This window comes from Rhamphochromis longiceps, linkage group LG11 (genome assembly GCF_057381845.1).
Source record: "Rhamphochromis longiceps isolate RC_006_pf linkage group LG11, R_longiceps_female_GT1.1, whole genome shotgun sequence".
In the NCBI taxonomy this organism is placed as follows: domain Eukaryota; kingdom Metazoa; phylum Chordata; class Actinopteri; order Cichliformes; family Cichlidae; genus Rhamphochromis; species Rhamphochromis longiceps.
In genome coordinates, this window is record NC_140567.1 from 28,040,482 (window position 1) to 28,064,466 (window position 23,985).

Here is a 23,985-nt window from a genome sequence, read left to right on the forward strand (position 1 = left end):
ACTGCACAAGATGGTGAGGTGAGTATGAGGTATGGATTTGCCTAAGTCCTTTCTCACTCCATCTGAGATTTCTTGCCTTTTTCATTTGGCAGAGGAAAATGCCATCGGCTCAGGTAGCACACATTTCTCTGTAGTGGGTGGGAAGAAGTTTTTCTGATAGCCCATATGGCCTTGTAATATTTTGCAGCAGTTTCTGGGACAAAAGGAGTATAGCATCCAATTATATAACGCCCGATGTAATAACTTCTTAATCAGGTAGTAACATTGGGCTTGAACAACACAATGTCTCACAATTTCAGAATAAAATGAGCTAGGCTGAAATAACCTCAACAAGCTGTAGATATTTCCTCAGGTTTGAAATCAAGAAATTCAATGTTGACAATATTTTCAAAGCTGGTAAATAGGCTTTAAACTCTACAGTAATATTACAGCTCCTTTATCATTATAAATAAAAAGTGGCAACATGACAACCTCCCTTAGTGTGGTCAGTTGGCAAGCGTGCCAGTCCCGAGTCGCTTAGAGTAATGTGCACTGATTTGACTGTCTGAGCATAAGAGGCGGTGCAAATTTAAACAAGAGAACCAATTAAAGACCATGCTTCCAATCTGAAACCATACTGCCAAATGAAAGTAGCCCGTGATGACAAAGAAACAGCTTCTTGGACGCCGTCCTATCCTGGTGTCGCATTCAACTTCCTGTTCCAGCAGCTTCGCTGACCTGCACTGTCTCTCTCTCTAACACACACACACAGATATAGTAACCAGCATTTTGATTAGTAACTGTAATTTAATTCCATAATATAATCGTGAATACAGACTTGTGATCTAATAATTTCGCTCTCTAACTCTTCCAGTACATTTGGCCTCATTTTAAGTAACATCTTTAAATTTAAAAGGAATTCATTTTTATTAAAATTTGTAACATTTGGTGTGCTAGAATGTAAGACATGTAATTGTTAATGTCAATGTTTAACATTTTACAAACCAAACCAATAATCAGACAATCAGGAAAGGAACACCACGGCTTCTTTTTTATTTCAAAACATAATTTATAGTTGGTGAAATAAGGACGTAAGAAGCTGTCACTCACATAAGAAACATTGTTTGCACTGATGATAGACAGCCCTGTTGCAGGGTTCGCTGCATGATGAAAATAACAATGTGGTGGCAGTTTTAGTAAGAGCTATAGGATTAATATTTGAAATATTACAAACTTAAAGAGCTTAAATGCTCTCTACAAAGTGTTTCCCATAATCTTGATCTTGTTTAATTATGATTCCATTAGTTTAACAGAAACTGTACTGTAAACGATCATATCAACCACTCTTGTACCAGTAAATACAGACTAAATCAGGATTCCACTGCTGCCAGGTCAGTATTTCCACTGTATTTTTGGGTCAGTGATCAGACATGATGCACAGCCTGTTGTATAGGCAATTCACATCGTGCACATGTTATGTGTTCTTTTAACAACAAAGTGTCGGATGATTGTCAGTACTCCACATGGAGCTGCTCTAGCAGGGTGCCTTGTGCATGTCAGGGATCAAAGCAAATAGTGAAGACAATTTATGCTGTGCAGCCTGTGTGACCATTGCTCAGTGGGCGAGTAGGGAGGAAGTGATGTGAGAAAGGAAGTTGTGGTACTGTGAAGATGTTGGCAGAAAGACAGTGGTGTTGTTAGGCTGCCCGTTACCTTTTAACTCTGCTGATGTCACTGCAAAGCTCTCCCACCTTGAAGCATTGATCAAATATTGCCTGTGTATTGTGTGAAAATATGAGGGCACCACACTGTTCTTAGTTTAAAAATGTAAACATTTAATGGAAAGCTTGAGCTTTGGTCATCTGGGAATTGTTTGGATGTATCACACAATGTTATGTGAGAGCTGTAATAGCAAGGCTTTTCAAATATTGCTGTGGCATGATGAACTGTCCTCAATTTTAGATAACTTGAGTGACCTTCAGGTTAAAATGTGATAGAGACTTAAAGTGAAGCTGCATTAAAATATCTGATTTACGTCCTTTGAAGTTAGTATGCTAGAGGACTCCAAAATAAATACACCATGCCCATATAGCTGACAATCTGATATTTCTGATTAACTTAATGGAGAAAAACAAAAAAAAAAAAAATCATACATTTTCCAGAGGATTGCCCGTGGTCTTTATCAGTGCCTGTATAATGAAACACGTAGTTAATGGGTTTGTTTAAAATGGTCTAATGGTGTTCTTGGTCTGCGTCCAAAGATACTCAGAAAAGCAATACAGGAATAATTTTAGACATTTAACTTTAGGCCGTATATTTTTGTCAAGGGCACTGATCTCATTAGAATTATTCCCATATGCCACAGACTGACGTTTCTTTTGTGCTTTGGCTTTTTGACTCACAAGTGTTTGCTTTGATTTCGATTTCACTGCAATCGGTGGTGCGAGGGAACTTGGCACTATGAACAAAGATCAGTGATGAGACTCGTTGCACCTGTCAGAGCTGACCAGATCAGGTAATGAGGAAAGTCCCTCAGGATGTTAACGAAGCCATTAAGCACTCATGTGTGAAACTGCGAGGAAACCGGTGTGTTAAATCGTAGCAACCAAATTAAAATTCACTGCACATGGCACTGAAATGTAAATATCCTGCCTTTGCAAGGATGAGCTGGCCTCTTTCTTCGTGCTCTAATCGGCTTTGAAAAGACGGTGCAAAGTGCTTAGGAATAATGCTTGTGCTCTGTGATAAAAAAGGCAGCTTTTATTATAAACCTACAATAGTCGAGCCATGTTTGAAAAAGAACTAAAATAAAAGCTTTGTGCATTTTGCATTTAGAATAAATGCCTGTCATTCTGGATTTAACATGTATGCAACAGTTTGCTCGCACGGTATCTCTTAGTTATCGGTGTTTCATTGCAGAGGATGATAAAAAAAAATCAATGGCTGAAACTGCACATCGATACTTTTTCACCAAACAGAAGCAGAGATTATAAAAATAAAATTAATAAACCTCACTAGCATTATTTGTTTCATGAAACTGCACAACTTGCCACTGAGAATGTGTTTACAAGAGAAACTTCATGTAGGCTGTCAATCACATCGCGCACTCAAACAAGTTGATTTACATACAGTCATGAGGGAAATGTGCTTTGAAGCGCATAATTAAGGCGATATTTTTAGAGGGTTTTTTTACAGTTATGAAATTTTAATATGATGAGAGTTATATTTGACCTGTAATACTCTAAATTTAGATTCTATAAATGCTGAAAATGCCACTCAGAATGTATAAGTTAATATCCCTCGGTTCACTGGTCCTTCGCATCTGTTGCTCCTTGCTCTCTGCTAATCCCCATGAGTACATATCCCACTGTACACGCCCTGAGGGGAATAATCTCAAACCTCATACCACCAGAAGATTTGGAGAACGTGGATAAATCATGTGCCTAGGGCTTCAATTCAGATGTGTTAAGATTGGTCTTGTTCCACAGGATGCATACACTCTAACAGACACAGTGAACTTGAATTTCGATTTGAGTGCCTCCTGTCCCAGAAACTAGCCAGAGGTGTCCCATATGATCTGACCCGCACCTCCTACTCATTTGTCTGCATTAACTTTGCATGTGTGGTCCGTCCAATCTAAAGTGGGGCAGATTTATATTTAGACGCACCTGCAGCCTGACTTTGAAAAGCAGGGTGACTCTTGTCTTCAGACCCTAGTCGAAATCACAGCTCTAGACCAATATGGGTTTATTGCAAATATTGGCTTTGACTGCTACTTTTGCATAAGTTGCGCTGCAATCAAATTCCTTTTTTTTTCTTTATTGAATAAAAATGCAATAAAGTATGTCATAGATGTTTATTGCATTTTGGAGAAGTAAAGCAAGAGATTATAAAAAGATACTTACATCCTGCTTTCATTATGCCACTGGTAAAAGACACTAATTTCTGTGGGTGGATGGGTGGGTGAATGACGATAATAGCACTGTCAAAGAGTTTTATATGAAGCTGAACTCAAACTCGTGTTCTCATTATGTTAAGCATTAAAGCAACTAAGTGGTTGTCAAAGCTTCATGGTAATAAGGTGGCCTAAATTAAACAATTCCTTTTCATTTTACTATGGACTTTGAAGCAGCTTGCAGGGATAAACACAGGCCTTGATATTAATTGCGCCGTCAGTTGCAAAATCAATGTCAATTACAAAGCGCAATTTTTGTTACCCAGAGTAGTTCTCTAACCTTCCACTGTGGAAAACTATACATCTAACCCCGTGGTGTTTTTAACCCTAAGGATAAGTCAACTGGTCTGCAACAGGTTTGTGACAGTAACAGTAAAATGTACCTTCAAAGTGCCGCTAATGAAAATGAAGCCCCGGAGCCCCAAAGTGACCAGACATAAAGAATGTGAACATAAAACACCACAGTGAAGCCTTGAGGTGGAAAGTTATCACGTTCAGCCTTCCCTGCTGCTCTTTTGCTGACGCTCATCACTTTATATTGATTTTAACATGAAATATAGTATGATGGAAGCTGTGTGAGAATAAAAAGTGATTGTGTTTGTGCGGTGGAGAGCATGGCATGCATATATAAAGAATGCAAGAGGCTACATTTGTGATGGAATACGATCAATAGAAAGGGAGGTGGTGGGGGATAGATGAGTAATAGAGGCTAAGAAGGTTTCAGCTGTTCATATTATATCAGAAATGCTTTTACAACTCTGGAAAGGTAACAGGCTAGACTGATTTAAGGTAATGCTCTGTCCTTAGGAGTCCCAGGCAACAAATGTAAAATACCATCATCACATTTTAAGGTATCTTCTGTACCAGGAATTGGTTCCTGTAGGTTTTTGATTGGTACATTGTTGCAACATGCCAACCCCAAACACACACACACACCTTGCTTAGAAAGTGATTACGTTGAAATGAATTTCAAGACTGTGTTTTTGTCACACACTGCTGTCGTCTGCCTGAACACTGTCTCACTCTGCTGCAGCGGTTGTTGAAATACTGTTGAAATCACTCTATTTTGCTTGCCTGGCAGGTAGAGCCCCCTTACTTCCACACTTACTGAGATTCTTTTTTAAAGCAATCAAACTGAGAAAGGAAATTTAGCTATGTGGTTATGGGTACACAGCCTGTATTTCCAGATCTAATTCTAAACAAGTGGCACTCCACTGACCTGCAAAGGCAAATCCTTATACATGTATAATACCTGCTTGTTTGCATTGCGTAGCAATATTCACAACTCCATGAATGCTACTGATGACATACAGCTATTGAAAAAAAACAACAGAAAAAGCTGGAGAGGGCAAAGACAGGCAGTGGAATAAGTATGGGGTTTGTGTATAAGCTGGTGTATGTGAAGCAGCATTCCCTAGGCTCAGCATCATATTGCAGTCAGGATAAACAGATTAGTGTAGGTAAAGAAAAGGCTCAAACACAATAATATAGCTAAAGTGCAGCTATTATTTTTGTATTACACAGGTCTATCAGCATTTTCATCTGTGACCAGTTGAACAGACACAGCAGTGTTTGTACTGTATTTTGCACTCAGAAAAGAGGAGGCGGCCAAAGCTTCCTGGTGAGTAAGCTTGTTTAGGGTCACGATCAAATTGCTTATTGACAAATTTAGCAAAGGATATAAAAGTAGCCACATTCTGTATTTATCTTTACGTAAGTCAACTTTAAAAACACACACACAAAAACACACTTTCAAAAACTGCATTCACAGTGTGGCGCTTTTTGTGCTGTTGGCCACCTTAGCATCCCACTGTGACAAAATGCCAAGGCTGCAGGTCTGCGTAGTTTCTGCCACCATATGTGGACAAAGAGTGGCTGTGGGTGAGGAGATGGATGGGGTAGGGAAGGTGATGGACACAGGTAGCTTGGCACAGCTCAAAGCCTACATCCACCTGGCATTAGTTACCATTGTCTCAGTCCCTGTTTTTCTGGCATAGCCTTTGATTGAACTGGCTGTGAGGTGAGGATTTGGCATGGGGAAGGTTTTACCTCCATGATAACAATAGACCACAGACAGGGGAGGTGGCTGTTTGTATCGTGCATTGTGGAACAGCATTGTCTAATGGAGGTTCACTGTGCATTGTGCAGCGTTTCTGGAAAAGGATTTGCAGTTTGTAAAAGGGCATCTGAGCCCCGCTGCTCGGTTTGGCTAATCAATTCAGTGTCCTCGCTGGGTTGTCCCACAATTGTCCTCATGCAGTATGAGGCAGTTTCTCTTTGCTAAAGAACCTAATTGACACAGCCAAGATTTTATAGCACGCAGGGAGAACCATATATCCATTACTTTTAGTTTGGTTTAAAGGGAGGGGAAAAAAATGGTATTTTCATTGCAAGCACGCCCCAGCACCCCTAATCATGACCAGGGTGCCCTGTACGGTGCAGAGCACAGGCTCCCGCCCTGACAGATTATCCGGTGTGAATGTTTGGGAATGATAATGAGATCAAAACACCTCACTAAGCTGGAAAGAGAGGGTGGAGACTGGAGAGGGAGAAAGCTAGCAGGAGCAAGCAGGGAAGAAGGTGAGCGATAGCTGCGATAAATTGCAGATGCAGAACCACTTGAGCATAAAATTAGATTTTACAAATGTGTTGTTACCTGACAGTTCTCTGACAGAGGAGATATCACAACATTATAGGGCTGCATGAGTACTACTAATCGTATCAAATAAATAAGAATGCCTCTCAGCTGTGATAGAGCTGGAAGGGGATTCAATGTGGACAGTGATTTACAGGGAGAAATAACATAATTAAAGCAGCCTTTCTCATTATGGACTCAAACATTAGAAGCCCAAATTCAATTTATATGGTAATATACAGTATTGTGCTGTTTGACAGCTGTACATGTTATTGCATATTTGTCCAAATGTTTTGACACTTAAAACATGAATCTTTTTAAATCTTTTCTAAATTCAAAGATTCAAGATTTCTCGTCTTGATTTAAAAAAAAAATGAATGAAAAATGTTTCTATATGATACAGCTTCAAAACATCATGGGCAATATATATATATGAGGATACTAGAAACTGCATCCTTTACCTGCCATCACTGCCAGATATGTAAACATCATAAGAACTTTTCATGTAGTCATTTGGTGAAACGTATGGAGGACGCTATTGCCTTTTAATAGTTAAATCGATTCAATTTCACAAATCATACTATGTGCAAAGAAATATAAACACGCATTCTACATAATGCCATTTGACAAAATAATTGTTTATAAGTGGTGGTTACAATAGTAAGTTAAATGCATCATTAAGGCAACAATGGAGTCTGAATGACTCAGTTTGAATGACAAATAGAAGCTCTAATTCAAGTCGGCTTCACAGAGACACAACGTGTGTGTGAGAGACGAATCACAGAAACAAGCTTTATTTACAGTATGCTTCAAGGAGAAAGAGTCTATGAGTGTCAACCCATTGCAATATAAATAAATATAATGAGAGTTTTCTATCCCCGAGGTGATAAATCTGTGGGGAAATATTTTACCGCATGTTTATTGCATGACATTACAAACAGATAAAGATTATCTTAGCCATTACAATCCAAAGGTCTTCACAGTCGCTGAATAATAATGAATAATAATCCATCAGACATTAAAGTCTACAATTTAGTTTCAGTTTTTATTCGTTTTAGGTTAGCTGCTATTTTCAAAGAGAGTTAAAGCCCTGCTGTCAGATTTACATATATTTTTAAAATCTTTTAAACAATGTCAGATATTAATCCAAATTTTGATTTCATCTTAAAATATCTGTTTTTAAACACCAGGAATTTTATACATCTTGCTGTGTCGTTGTTATAGTACCTGCTACTTTCACTAGTATCTCAAATACTGTGGCAAGTAAAACAAACGTACTGTTGTGGTTTTAAAAAAAAAAGCAAAAATATTACCAGCTCAGTGGCAGAGTTGCTAATTTTTTCAAGGTTAACAGGTTGATAGGCTAATATTACTATTGTTCTTTGATGTCAAGTTTTATTTACTTACATTTTATCCCGTCTTTCTTTTGCAGAAGCTTTTTATTTTAATGATTTTAGCACACAGACAAAAAATGACAAACTTTTATTTTATTTTCTACATTATGACTTACAGTTCTCTGTGTATTAGTATTATTTTTATTAACGGTAACCAGTGTTGGTCAAGTTACTTGAAAAAAGTAATCAGTAACTAATTACTGATTACTTCCCCAAAAAAGTAATCCCGTTACTTTACTGATTACGTATTTTCAAAAGTAATTAATTACTTAGTTACTTAGTTACTTTTTAAAAACACGATTTACAACCTGAATAGGTGATAAAGCGATAGATCTTTCAGCCCAATTCTACTTTTTCTGCATAATCCATCATACAAAATGTAATCAAATGGAAAAGTCTCTTTTTTTTAAACTTGTTTTTATTAGTTTTAATCTTTTAACTTTATGCATCAAGCAAAAATTAAATTATATGCAACATTCTCTGACTGGAAGAAATTAGTTTAACATTTAAACCTATTTTCTGCACATTCCAGCACATAAAATAAAATATTTTTTGTATTTACACTCAGTCTTTCAAATAGATGCAAGTAAAACACAGCAGAAAATAAATAAAGTCAAAGACTAGCGGTCCTTTTGCTCTATTTTCACCTGTAAAGCAGGAGTGGGTTAGGCGGAGGTTTACCCTGGTGCAGGTGTGCCGCAGCGGTCAGTGGAAGAATCCGCGAGTTTCTCTCTGAGTTTTCCATTACATCGTTGCCCACGAGCTTATTTAGGGTGTTTTTCGGTGTAAAAAGAAGTTTTCTTCCCACGCACAACGGACGCTAATGTTTTTGTCACTTTTTATGGAATCAAACTCAAAGTAAGGTCAGTACTTCCACGCTTTAAACGCTGCATGCTCATACTCTCTCCCGCACTCAATATATTATCCATTGTTGATCTGCGCACAGCTGTTGTCACGAACGTCGCACTCGCTTACGTCACTGTCATGAGACATTCTCGCAAAAAAAATCACGGTTTTAGTAACGCAGTAACGCAGCATTCCTACGGAAAAGTAACGGTAATCTAATTACCGTTTTTGCAATAGTAATCCCTTACTTTACTCGTTACTTGAAAAAAGTAATCAGATTACGTAACAGACATGAATAAATAAGAGTATAAAGCCACTGATAACTAGAAGTGTTGTGATCCATATCATCTTCCTTTAAACCTAACTCCATAACTGTTGCTGTTGCTGGAGATAAATAATTAGTGGCCAAGTTTAACAGATGTTTCAGATAACATTTTAATAGCTAATTTGTCTTTTGCAGTGTTACACTGTGTCACTTGTGGCATTTTGCACTTAATGTGCGTGCCACTCACATGCACATCACTATCAATTACGCTCATCAGTTTTAATTCAACACTATCAACAGTAATTACTTTTAAAATTGAACTGTCGACATGTTGTTTAGCACAATAAAGAGCCTCAATAGTCGATATTCTTCTGTTTCTCTGCTGCAAACATTTAAACCTTTTGTTAATTTGGTGAGTTTGTTAATAATTACTTTATCGACAGTTCTGTAAAATAACTTACACCACTTATTTCTGATAAAGATTAGAGAGGGACTAGCGCATTAGTGGAAAAAGTAGGGAAACAGATTGAGAGGGTTGCTGATGAACTGCTGCACTGACACACATGCTCACACTAACACCTACAGGTGATCTAAAGTCTGATTCACTTGAAAGCCATTTGTTTGGACTGCGAGAGGAACCCTGAGCAGTGAGGTTAAACCCAAGTGAGCATGCAGAGGAGAACCATAGCTAAGATCAAACCCAAAACTGTCTTGCTGTGAGGTGACTTTGCTAACTAATGAGCCAACATGCTGCCAGACATCATTAATTAACAAGCGCCCTTAATTTCCTCTCGTGATACTCATCATTGATTAAATGTAACAGATTCCTGGCCTGATTTATTTATTTATTTTCTGAATTGTGTGTTATAAAATGGAGCTTTGGCTAAGTTAACAACTGGTCTTGGTATTGTGTAACAGTTGGCCTCTAGTGTTTTTTGTTTCTCATAATTATGAACGAACATGTTCTTCCTCAAATTGGCTGCATTTCTGAATGTTCATGATGAATTGTGTGTGTTTTCTTTATGCTGGTCATTGTTTGCTGCCACCATTGTGAAAATGAGTGTTGCGGCACATCCAGGGAGACAGGAAGCTATTCACAGTGAGATTGGGAATCCCACCAGTGAAGAGAAAGTACAAAAGAGCAACTCTCAGAAATCCAGTGGGCGAGCGCACATGTATCCAAGAGCATAATGAACTAGTCTCATTGTTTGGGTTTCTGCATTGGTTTGTATGTAAGCAAGGGATTTTATTTTAACAAGCACAACATATCCTGCAATATGGTCTTCATCGTACAATCATATCTATGTTCTACTATTTCTACAATGGTATAACATCGAGAGTGAATACACAGTAGACTAACCTTCTTTACTTATTCATTTTAAGATTAGTTTGATTTGGGATCAGGGAAATTAATTTAAATAATATCAACTTAATATGATTATAGATAAGGTTAGTAGGTGCCTGCCTAGACCTGTTCAGTGTTTTTTTTTTTTTTTCGTTTCTTTTTTTCATTCTAAACAGTAATAAATAGCAACCAGGATTATTTAAAAATCCTCCCGCAGTGCATGTGAATAAATTCCTGGAGTCAAAACCCCATGAACCTTGAAAATTGAGCTCTCTAACATGTCTTTAACCTTCTAGTTTGTCATCTATTCCTAAGTTTAACTGGGTACTGGTTACTTACTGTAACTGCTAAGGTTTTACCTCTGTAGTTAAAAGATTCTGTACACACACATCTGAAAGGGAAAAATGTGTGTTGTTTAAAGAAAAAAAAAATCCTAGTGACATTTCAGTTAAAAGTAAAACTTTGTGATAACTGGAGAAAAATGCATCTAAGCCTTTGGTTGTTTTCTGCAAAAAGACATGAACACTGATGTTAATTTTGCACTGCACACAAATCTGACCCCAGTCACTAAAAGAATGAAATTACATTAACACACAACAACACAAAAGTGTGTCCAAGTAGTCCAGCTTTATCAGATGTGGGGAAATTGGTGCAGTCGGTAGAAACACGTTACACTCAAAACGATTTTACTGCCAAACTGGAAAATGTGAAACTTCCACTTAAAAAATTGGCAAAATGCATCAAACCAAAACGAAAAATAGAAAGCAGACCTCTTTTAATGTATTTGTTTTGGCAGACTGTTATTCTTCCACTTATATCACATTATTAAAGTCAATAAATGCAGTAGATGATGAAAATATGTCTTTTCAGTGGAACCCAGATGACAACTAAGCTGGTTTGCAGGCAGTCTGCCACAACACAACAGCAGAGGGTGGGTTTATGCTTGTGCATTTGCCCACATTGTTTGTGGGCACATAACATGTGTGGCTTTCATGCTACAACATTGATTTTTGCAAGGGCATGTACAGCTAAAATGTGAAACCTCTGATTCTGACACTGCACAGCATGTCTCTGTCAGATCCTTTAGGCCCTGCAGAAGCCGCTGTACCCATAGCTTCTGTTTATGATTAATTCCTGAGCTGTTTTTGCATAAAGGCCAAACGATTAAACGCTTACGTTTATTTTTTTAGTCATCAAGCCCACAACAACCACCAGTCACTAGGGAAAAAAATGTGCATTCCCTGACTGGCTGCCGAGTGGTTTCTGGAGGTTACTGGAAGTTGCTAGTGCTGCACTGAAAACCTGTTTGCTCAATAGCAGATTGCTGCAGACACACCAGAAATGGAGAGCCTCCACCTTCAAAGTAAGAGATGGACCTTTTGAAACATGTTGGTGGCAACGGTAACGCACAACTTTTACTTTGATGGCAAACATTTTCTGTTCAGCTGAACTGAATTTTCCTTCAGTGGTCTTTAAAAGGATTTGGACCTATTATAACATAATCTCTTTTAATAAGATAAAAATGTTGCTTGTTGCAATAGAAGCTAATAAGAATCTGTAACTTAAGGAAGCTATTAGAAAATAACTTTCACACAGTGCCACTAATCGATGGGAATTAATAAGAATATAAGTGATTCAGATTCCATTATCGATATCACTTATTGATTTGATTCCTTTATTGATTCTCATTGGCTCCGTTTTGAGAGTCACCACCATTGCTAAGCAGCAGTAAAGAAATTACATTCGTCTAAATTAACTGCATGCTGCGGATCAAACGTTTGTGCGTTTTTGTTGAGGTATTTCCCCTCTTCGCTGTGATTACTGTTACTCAAAAAATTCATTTGATACACATAACACACAGAACACTTTTCTTAAAAGTAATGCAGTACGTTACTCCCGGGAAAAAGTAATTTGTTATACTACTTGTTACATAACTTTCATGTTGCCCTGTTAAATAGCTGAAACACATTATCTCATAATGACCATTTCCTAACATAAACCCGAGGCTACAACCCCACACATCAACACAAATCCCTAATGAGGACACGCATCTCCAAGATCTTGCTCTTGGTAGAATACAAAGCTGACCGCACAAAGCAAAGATGAAAACCAGACAGATGAAAACTGACTGCTCATCTGCTTGTTACCTGTTGAAGTTCAGGGTCTGGCTGCTGGGGTAGGCATTCACTTAGCTTTCACTCTGGGTTCTTGGCTAGCTTAGCATTAGCATGCTGTCTTGGCAGGTAGTAGCAAAGAACCGAAGTTGTGTTACCAGTTTGGTGCGGTTGTTTATGTCCTGGATGCAGTTTACCACTTTACTATTTAGCTGGTCCTTTTGTGCAATAAAAATAAATGTCTATATCCACGCTCTAGACTGCGTAACTATTTATGCCCTGACATGCAAAATGAAATCAGCTTATTGTAGCGCAAGTACAAGAACCGATAAGTGGGATCAATAGGCAGGCAAGAAATTGGACTACCAGACAAGTACAAGAACCGGTTCTCAGTTCCCATCTCTAGCGCCACAGATGAAACACTGTCAATCCCTAAACTTGCTTTATTTTTACTTTTTCAGCACCACTGCTAGTTATGCTTGTTTTTGCTTTCAATACACCACTAAGTTTGGGTGATCTAGTGCCATGTGCATTTTGCAATTTAAGTTTGAATCACTAGCTACAAATACATAATCTTGTGGCTTTTCAGTGCAGCTGATCCACAAAGTCCTCAAAGGACAAATTATGGAAACAGCTGCAATTAGTAGCTGATTTATATATTGTGATAGGACCTTAGAGACTAATTAAAGGCTTTTGTGTTCTTGTCTATTGGAGACATGCTAATTTGAAGCCTTTTGACTGAGAATCACAAGAACAAGTCTGAAATTCATGCATCTCAATTTGCACACGCCCACTGCAATAACGAACATTCAGTGTAGTTGTTAAAATGGGAACTTGCAAACATGTCCCTAATATTCGGATGCCTGCATCATTAGAGTAAATTCTGTATGATGCTAAAAAGAACTGCTTGTCCCTTATCTGATGGAGTTGTGGGAGGTCTTGTGCATTAAACCTTGTTATTGTGGTTATGGTAGATTTCTGAAAACGGGCAAAACAAATTATCTTCTGGATTTTCCTTCCAAGGAGCAGGTTTTCCCCTGTTTATTAAATTTGTTAGAGTGCTTCTGAGCAATGCACATTTTATCTTCTTAACAGTCAAATTACTATATACTCCAGCAATTGCTTAATGTACTCTAATGAGATTTCCCCATGAAATGGAAGGATTCATTTATTTTAATGTGACGCATTCTACCGGGTAGGTTTATGCATCACATCCCCTTGCAACTCACTGAAACTTTGTCTCATAACTAGTAAGATGAGCTTGGCTTTCAGAACTGCCACTCTGGCCACAGTAACAGAACTATATAATTGTGTGATCCAGGCACTGGGGATCTTTTCAGGGGCATCAGTGGGTCACAGGTACCATTTCTAAGCTAAGCTCTCTGCAGCCAGGTATTCTCTAGGATTAGTAAAATACCTTGTAAAAACAAGCTGGCAGGCAGCATTTGTGTGATAGACGAAGGGAATCCAAAATCTCAAACACATGCTGCAGAAAAAAATATGAGGTAAAATGAAATGTATCGCTTTGTATTCTTGGCCCACTGGCTGAAATCAGCGATGTTGCAATATACCGGTATGGGCGACAACTGGAAAATACAAAATGAAAAATTGCTATGAATAATTGATTTTCAAAGAAATAATTGGTACTGGGAAAAAAGCATATGATAACATCGTAAATCATTCAGTGTCATTATGGTTATGGTTGCAGACTCAGTTTGCAGTTTATCACAGCTCTTTTTTCAGTAACTACTCTTCTGCACCATCAGCCTGTCTATGCAAGTTATTAACAACATTCATTTTTCTCCTACACATTGGAACAAAATTAGTTCCAGTAACAAAGCCAGTACGCTAAACTGGACCACTTACACTACATTTGCTCTGCTGCAGTCAGGCTGTTGTTACATTGCTGCGTGAAGCACCCGAGATGGGCAACTGTTAACGACTTAATTCTTAATTTGATTACTGATTTTCTTTTTATTTGCTCTTGCTACGTCTCCCGCTCTCTCCATTCCAAGTGTTCTGAGCATATGCTAGCTGCTTCATTAATCTGTGCTACTGTGTCTACATTTTATGGATGGACTGAGTCCCTGCAGTCTGATATATATTTACACTACCATTCAAAATCTTCTTCTTATTTAATGATTTTTCTCTATTTTTACTACTTTCTATATTGTAGATACGCACTGAAGAAATCAAATATATGATGCAAGATATATGAAATTATGTAGCAAAGAAAAAATTGATAAATAACTCTAAATGTGTCTTTTATTTTATATTTTAAATAAAAAACATTAAATAAGAAGGTGTTTCCAGACTTTTGACTGGTAGCATGGGGGACTCAGTCAGTAAGAATTTGAAAAAAATAAAATAAAATGTAAAAATTTTAAAAAAGCTATAATTATGATATGAATTTTAAGTGCAAATCAGAGATCATGACAGCCCTAGGTGGCCAATTTTAAACTTTGTTGTATTTATTTGTTCAGTGCACTGTAAATAAATATTAATATTAATGTCATGTTGTGAATGTTGTAATGTATGTGAATTGAATAACGTATTTATTGGTAAAAGTATTTCACTGTTCAGCCCTCGTACTGAATGCTAATCATTGTGTTTTTGAATCTGTAAACTGGAATTTAACTATTCACAAAATCTGTTTACTATTGTCAGACTTCGTATCTTCAACACTGGTTAATAGTCCCTTATTAACTGGATATCTTAAGGGGTTTGACATTAGCACGGACAAATCCAGCAGCTTAAAGAAATCCACTAAGGTATATTATTTTAATACAAGCATGAAATAGAGATGTATAAAAGTACAATAAAAGAATAGGAGGAAAATAATTAGGCACTTTCAAATGCTCTGCGGCATCACACTAACACAAAGCAATTTGTTGTTCCTCCTATCATTTCCTGATTGAATTGGAGCGTTAACATAGACTGGGAGTGATTATTAACTGATATCAATATGAGCCTGAGCCTTGACTCATACACCCTATTAATATGCAGCAGAAAATACTTTAAAGGCATCCTCTATTGGTGTTTAGACGTGTGTGATCCCGGTGTTTAAAAAAAGCAAAAAAAGACCTGGTTTTGAAAGGTTGTCTGTATATCTGAAATAATGGGCATAAAGTTAAACTTAAGCACTGACATTTGTAACTTTTGATGGTGGTGAGCATTTTTTTTGTTCCAGAATTGACAGAAGATGGCAGAGACTTTTCGCTTTGTTACTGAAATGGATAATATGATGAGAGTGGAGGTGGAGGAGCCATTGTCTCCATAAGCTGATGTTCCTGCAGGCATCTTTGAAGAAGCTGTCTAAACTGTCTTCTTTAAGGCTGTAGCCGAGACACGAAGGGACTTTGCTGTCTTACATTTGACAGTTCATGTTTGTTACTGTACCAATTACATATAAATTGAAACGCTTAAACTATTTAACATTAGATACGGCATGCGTCAGCTTGGAGGGGTGTTGAAATAATGTTTTAATGAATCCCAGTTAATGGAACGCAAAACACAAATATTAACTTAATAAAATGAGTTTACAACAGAAAGACTCCAGCACCAGCTTTTTTGTTATTTCTAATTGTGTATTATACAAGGAGTAGTGAAAAGGTGGATGAAAGAGGGATTTCAGCTTCAGTCTATCATGTACATCTAGGCTGCCATAGCCTGCTCTCCTTCAAAGCTAGGATATCGTTCCCCCTCTGCCAGCATCAAAGATCTTAGAATACCTTAATTGCCCATATCTCCAGATCCACTTTTTTGCTGGGAAAAACATTGCACAGTTTACAGTGCATGAGAGTAAATTTACATTGGGTGTATAATTTTACGTAGCAAACTGTGATTTGTGCAGGTGATGAATGCAAAACATAATTAAGTTCTGAACAACTCCCACTTTTCTACTCCTTTAATTTCAAAGGTGAACATTAAAGAAACATTTATCTTTACTTCTGCCACTTAACAGAATACAAAATAAAACCCATTGGTTGATAATGCATGTTACTAAAGGCAGGAGCTCTTTCTACATTTACAACCAGTTTTCAGGGGACTGGTATTAATTTTTAATTGAATGATTACATTTTTTTTTCTTTTTTAACATGTTTTGACACCAAAAATCCATCCTGATTCTATCAATCATATCAAGAAAAAAGGTATTCCAAAATAAACAAAAAATACATAATATACAGTAGTGGATGTAGTACAGGATTACCTGTCTGATACACCACCGTCTAAAGCAATACTGGACTTTGATGTTCATACAGACATGTTTGCAACTTTAGAGCAGTGGTCCTGGCCATCTGAAAATGGGAAAAATGCTTTCCTTTGAATTGTATGTAAAAGAAGAGTGCCCAAGTCCAGTTATCTGCACCAACAATGTGGTATTCGGGCGAAATAAAAGGATATCTTAATGGAGAGACAAGAGCCTGAGATATTCTGCTGCCCTGATGAAACAGCCAAACACACACACACACCTTAAATCCATTATGGCTTTGGACTTCAAACAGATATTGGGTTTTTTGCCCATTTCCTAAAAATGGAGAGAGTTGCTCCATGTTTGCTGAACAAAATTTTATATCTCACATAATGTGCACTTCTCCCATCAGTATGCGTCCTAATATTTTCTCCATTTAGTCCTACCTTAATTTGTGTCTGTCTTCCTGCTGTTGTTTTTTGATTAGATTTCAGACCAGTTGTTGTGGTGCTTACCCGTCTCTCCTTTTTTGTTTTTCAGGTGGAATTTTCGAACAAACAGACGGACCTGTTTCGCTCGTCAGTGCGGAGGAACTTGCCTTTAAATTTGCAGTCAATAACATAAACAGAAACAGGACTTTGTTACCAAACACAACATTAACTTATGACATACAGAGGATTAATATCTATGACAGCTTTGAGGCATCAAGAAAAGGTGAGTAACTTGTCTCACATTTATTCAAGGATTGTGACCACAGTGTGGATGAAGGCAGGAATCTGGTTTGTCACACTGTCATTAACTTCATATTAATCTGTGTTTTTGATTTGAGAATTCCCAAATTCTGCTGTGACAGGACATAAGTGAGGTTCTTCTCAAGCTCTTGTCCCTTTCTCCTCTTCAGCTTGTGACCAGCTGTCTTTAGGCGTAGTTGCAATATTTGGGCCCTCACATAGTTCATCATCGAATGCCGTGCAGTCCATCTGCAATGCACTGGAAGTGCCGCATATCCAAGTGCGGTGGAAACATCACCCTATGGACAACAGAGACACCTTTTATGCCAATTTATACCCAGATTACTCATCTTTAAGCTATGCTATCCTGGACCTGGTGCAGTTTCTCAAATGGAAAACAGCTACAGTTGTATATGATGATAGCACAGGTAAACAGACTGGTATATTATAACATGTTACTTCAGTTACTTGGGGTATATGTTATATGATCATTTTTGTACTGTTTCTTGTCTGATAAGGTCTTATAAGACTACAGGAGCTGATAATGGCCCCGTCTAGGTATAACATCCGACTAAAGATCCGCCAGCTTCCTCTCGACACGCAGGATACAAGGCCTCTTCTCAAAGAAATGAAGAGAAGTCGGGAGTTCCGGATCATCTTTGACTGCAGCCACCACATGGCAGCACAGATTCTCAAACAGGTTAGTGTATTTATAAATGGTCCTACTGTCAGATCTCGGAATGGGTAGAGAAATGAAAGGATGTGGTCCTGTTCAATATATTAATTCCCATCAGATTGGTTTTGATTTAAGTTACAGAGGATTACACATGGGACCGGGATTGAAGAACAGTAACAGAAAATGCACCACTAAAAATAAGACAGCAGCAAGCTGCTAGGGAGTATGGGGATTTCCGCAATTACATTATTTCTTTTTTACATCAGTGTGATTCTTGTGCCCAGATCGCTGGTGCTGGTTCCAAAAGGGAAGCACAAAATGGACACAGCACTGCTAAAGTGCTCGTCCAAAATTTGGAACCGCTGATATGAGAGAGACTACAGGAATTTCATCAGCGAATGAAGCCCACAAATTCTGTCTGCAATAATTTCCTTCCTACAAAAATTACCCCAACTTCAGATATATGAAGGTACATAATGTTCACTTCTGAAATCTGTTGAAGGTGAGCTGGTTCTCAATAGGCACCAAGGCAGAACTGACTCGGCCTGCACCAGCGTAAAATTGGTAGAAAATAGGTGAAATTGAGAAAACTTGGATATTCGTTTCATTTGGAGGACATTTGGAATGATTTTCTTGTAATCATGAGCGGAGACTGTCAGTGTCTCCGAATTTTGGTTTTGCCCATTAAATATTTGCAAACTAATACGACACTGTGAATTCCACAAGGAAAAAAGAACAAAATCCACATCCACATTCTTATTCTGTTTGCTAAACTTTTAACTACTCAGACAAAAAAAATGCGATCTGAGAAGTTTTATTATCAAAACTGTATATAGTGTGTTTTGATTCTAATGATTGTCAGTCAACAAAGAGCTGTCACTATGATGCATGGAGCAGAGAATATGTAGGTGGTCTGATGCTCTTTGGATGTCAGGAACAGGCTGGTGGATCCCTCCACCCCCACCCCTCATTCAGTTTGCTGTCAGCTTCTGTTAACATTTTGCCAAATGCATCATCTCCTCAAAAGTTATTTGAATAACTCAGTCCACCCCAGTTATTGAGATCTAAGGTGACATATATTCGCTCTTGGCCAGTCTGCACATCTCGCGCTAAGAAACCAGTGTCCTCTTGAGAGAAGTGGTGAGAATGCTATAAGGCAAAAAAGCTCCAGACAGTTGTCTTCCATGACTGAGCCGGCCGGCCAAAGCTTTTACATAGAAATAAGGGCAAACTACATTCATTGCTGACTGCCTTTTATGTGCCATGGATCAATTAAAAAAGCTCCTTAAACGTGCATCTGTCAAAGTGTGTGCTGTACTGTATAGTACTGTGACCTTACATATAAAACGTTATTGTACTTTGCTGTGATACATTCTACAATAAATTTTTTGTGAGAATTTACTTTACGAAAAGTGCATTAGACACAAGTGCATCATATTAACTGTCAATCCCAGGTATTCATCCAAGCATTATGTTCAGTATCAATTACATGTCTGATATTTTTTCTTTAATTAATAGTTGGGCCTTTAAAATATCAGAAAATAGCAAATAATTGCTCATCGTAAGTGTCTCGAGACATTAGTGATATATTCAAATTGCTTGTCACATCAAAGAGAACAAAGAAAACACTGATGAGATATAATTTAAGACATTTTTACTTGAGAAATTACTAAAATGATCAGCTGATCTTTTTTTTCCCTCTTTCATATGTTGACTGACTGGCTAACCATTTTACCTTCGATAAAGTCAGCTGTGCATACTGTCAGTTTGGTAAATCTTCTTTATTTGTAATGCATGGAACAATTTTTAAATAGAATGCGGTGTGATTGTCACTTAAGACTTGAAATGCAAAATTTTGAATGGATACCATCTGTGCTTTGATTAGCTGGCAGTATTCACTGTATTTATCAGCTACTATTAAGGCAGACTGGTCCATTTATACATTTACAAAAAGGTTGCTCCAGACTAAGATAATGAGTAAAAATGAAAAGCATTGAATTCATTTGTAATGAGACTTGCATCAGGCTATTCATCACTGCAATCTGGATGATGCGACTGAATTTTACTAAGCTTTACACTCTGACATGCTTTATTGGAATCATTTCTTTTGTCATAACAAAACACTCAGTCCTGTCTTTCTTGCAGCATTCTCAGATTTACAGGTTGTCCTGTCGTCACACTCGTCAGACTGGGCAGGCATATATAATAGAAGATTACCAAAATAAAGAGTAAAATAGAAGGCTGACAGGGTTACGCAGCATCGGGAAAATTACAGTTATTAATGAAAACTCCTTCTTATACTATAAAAAATAAAATAAAATTTCAATGTCATGTGTTTAGCTGTCTATAGATGCAGAAATAAATTTGCTACCACATGAGCATAACGTCTTATTTACATAACCTTGGCTGTTTTTTTTTTTTTTTTAAACAACAGATGGTACAATTAAATGGAAAACACAGCCACCATGGGAATGTAGTGCCTTTGAATGTAGATGGAGTGAAACAAGTGGCAATGATGGAGTGTTCAGATATGAGGCAAAGATTACCGAGCTCTTTTGATTGAAAGCTCTCTTGTCTGCTGGGATAACGTCACATGCCTCGAGGCATTCCAAACCATTTAAATGCATAGAAAAGCATCAAGCCATTCTGTAATTCTGTGGACCACATATGGTGCAGAAATCCCAGCAAACGGCAGCAGAATCTCACCCGCAAAATTAACAGCATGTTGGTCAACATGCTCGTTAAAACCTCTGTCTTTTCCTGCATTCCTTTAGCATTGTTTACTCTGACAATGCCGTTGATTCTAAAATGCCCTGACACGACACAATTACAGTCTTCTCTGTCCCGTCTCTACTCATTCACACCTTTCTTTCCCATCTTCTGTCTTCATATCCTTTCAGGCCCAGACCATGGGGATGATGACAGAGTATTACCACTATATCTTCACCACTCTGGTAATGTACCATGCTTGTTAATGCAAATAGAGTCTCGTTTGTTCTCATCTTCCCACCACTTGAGTTTTTGATGAATAGTGGCTAATTGCCAATGGAGTTTGGATCCAGTCCATAACATCAATTTTGTTTGACAAGCCGAAGGCATAATGGAGTCTTCTGTTTGCTGTAGTAAACACTTCGCTTTATAGTAAAGTCAACAGAAGTCTTTGAGGTAGCAGCATGGGGAGGAAAAAAAGGAAAACAAAAAAAGACAAACAAAAAAAAAAAAAACCAAACCCAGCAGATTGAGATTTAAAGCTGAATGTGACTTTCAAGTTGGTACAATCATTGTATATATTAAACACACACACATATATATCCTCTTATGTACTTGCAGTTTATGCAGTCAAGCAGCCAGGTGATAGTCTATATCATTTATATTCAGGCACTCAAGAAACAAAAGAAATCGCTGCACGAAGAAACAATGAATGACTGACTGAAAGAATTTAGGTTGATCATTTAGATATGTTTAACAGCTTTTGAGTATGTAACCGTTTCCCTCCCATCATGAGTATTTTTAGCTCCCGCTCTGATGAAATGATCTCATCTGACTAATACTAGCAGACCCAGCAGGGTACCATTGCTGCTCCCTACTGCAACCCTGACTATCTGGTGACTGAATGAGAATGAATACCAGCGTGTTCGGTGTTGTTCCTTTCATTCCCTGTTATTGTCTTTGTTTCTGCCTCCCTTGTGCACTCCGTCTCTCCGGACTTGACCAGTCTGTTGTGATAATGCAATATGACATAGCGGTCCAGGCGTGATGTGTGTCATCTTTCATGCTCAATAGCGTGTCAATGACATTGTTCTGCTATGTGCCATGTTTGTATAGCAAACTGGTTGGTTTAATAGGGAATGCAAAATGTCTTTTCATCGCCGGTGCACTAGTCTGTGTGTGTAAGTGCAGCAGTTTCCTGGCTTGTTCTCTAGCAAGATATTTACTTGAGGATTAACTGAAAAACTTTTATTTGATATGATTTTTTGCATCAACAATATTTTTCACATAAAGGCACTATATCTTTATAGAATCAGAGTGCGATATCTATCTAAAGCTGCAATATACTGTCATATTGACAGACACCCCATTAAGAAGATTATACCTCGCGGCTTGATTTGATCCAAAATGATGAATACTTGCATGGTGTACATGGCAATACAATTTCCTCTCGATGGAATTCACTGATGTCTGTGTTTTATCTTCTGAGGTGAGGGAAATGCCGACTTATTAGAGCATGAAAAGGTAACAGCAGAGTGGTATCGGGTAATAACTTCCTTGTCCTTTGAAATGAGTCTGTCATAGCTCCCGCATTGCCATAGCTATCTCTGAGAACCTAAAGACAAGAACTTTGTTATGTTTGGTACCTGTACAACACTTCTGTGTGTATATAGATATACATTGGGGTTTTCTGGTAAAGAGATAATTGTACGGTTACACAAAGTTTGCATAGCATATGTGTGCGTGGAAGGCAGCAGTGCAAAATTCAGACTTGTAACAGATTGCTTTTCTGGCATTGCAAAGGGGCTAAAGCAACCCCTTTTCCAAAAATGCAGTGATGTGTAAATCATTGCATTGTGTGCTTGTAGCAAAATCAAAATGAGGGCAACAATAAAATCTCAGCGTTTGTTGTCATTGTTAAAAATAAAGACGTATTATACTAAATTTTCTATCCCAGTATTTTTGGATACATAGATTCAAAGCTAAAAAACCTTAAACCTGATCTGCTGTACTTTATTGCTGTACTGCTTTCTAGTGGGAAGGGGGGAAAAAGATGAGAAATATTTCAGTGATTCAGAGCAACGACCGTTTTTTAGTAAGTGTCTTACACGCTCTTGTTCTCCCAGCACTAACCCCACAGGGTGCTAATGAAATATCTATGTTCATCCAAATGTCTTTTCCAAGCCCCCTGGCCCATTCTGACACGACATGTGTCAACATGTGACTTCACACTTCAGCTACAATGGCTTCCCCAGAAATTGCAGTGGCTCAAATTGAATTGCTTTTTGCTTATAAGGTACCAAGGGAATGCAAGTGTTAATATTCATTTTTTTCCCTTTCCTTGTTCTTTAATTCTTTCTGAGCCACAAGCAATAATTAGAGTCTTGCCAAATTACAAAAGTACCTATAGAGATCTATTCACATAAAAAAGCAAAATACATCCTGAGCTTTTAGCTTGTGCACTTGGTTCATCATTTTGTAGGAACTAAAGCAACAAAACAAACAAACAAAAACAGTTAACAGGCTGGCTTTAAAAGGATTATCCAGCAACAAAAGCTATTTAGGTCTTTTGAGGTTTGCCTTATGATACAAATACCACTTTCCATGCCATACTTAAATCCTACTTTATTTCACCTTAATAAAGTTATCGCTTTAATCAGCTGCTGTGACATTATCTTTATGTGTGGGATTGAATAAATACTTAAAGACGCTCAGTGGTACTAATTAAGAATCCACTCTTCATTACTTCTGTCCCTCAAAAGGACCTGATGGCCATCGACCTTGAGCCCTATCGCTTCTGTGGCGTCAACATGACTGGTTTCCGCATCCTCAATGTGGAAAACCCTCAAGTTGCTTCCATTGCAGAGAAATGGTCAATGGAAAAGCAGATACCACCTAAACCCGATTCAGGCCTGCTGGAGGGCATCATGACGGTATGTGGTATATACTTTTGAAGTCAGTCTTAAAAATCTTTAATCTTGTGTGGTTTGGTACGAAATTACTCTTTACCTCAGGAATTATCTCTGCAGTAAGCTCTTTATTTTGGTCTTGTGCTTTACTGCTAGGCTTCAGCAATGACTGAAAAAAAGACAAAGAAGTTCATCTTACACATGGCTATCCAAAATTATGTGTATATAATAAGAA

At 37.8% G+C, this 23,985-nt stretch overlaps 1 protein-coding gene across 2 annotated transcripts in view; it reads left to right on the forward strand.

Moving 5' to 3' along the window:
- Window positions 1-23,985, forward strand: part of grik3 (glutamate ionotropic receptor kainate type subunit 3) — a 104,473-nt gene that overhangs the window by 41,890 nt on the left and 38,598 nt on the right. The window contains exons 2-6 of one of the 2 annotated variants that reach the window (XM_085423463.1): window positions 17,266-17,439; window positions 17,627-17,884; window positions 17,975-18,156; window positions 21,033-21,086; window positions 23,604-23,774. In XM_085423463.1, the coding sequence (XP_085279589.1) occupies window positions 17,266-17,439; window positions 17,627-17,884; window positions 17,975-18,156; window positions 21,033-21,086; window positions 23,604-23,774 (839 nt within the window). Of the gene's footprint in view, window positions 1-17,265; window positions 17,885-17,974; window positions 18,157-21,032; window positions 21,087-23,603; window positions 23,775-23,985 lie in introns of those variants that run through there. The other variant, XM_085423464.1, reaches the window with a different exon arrangement.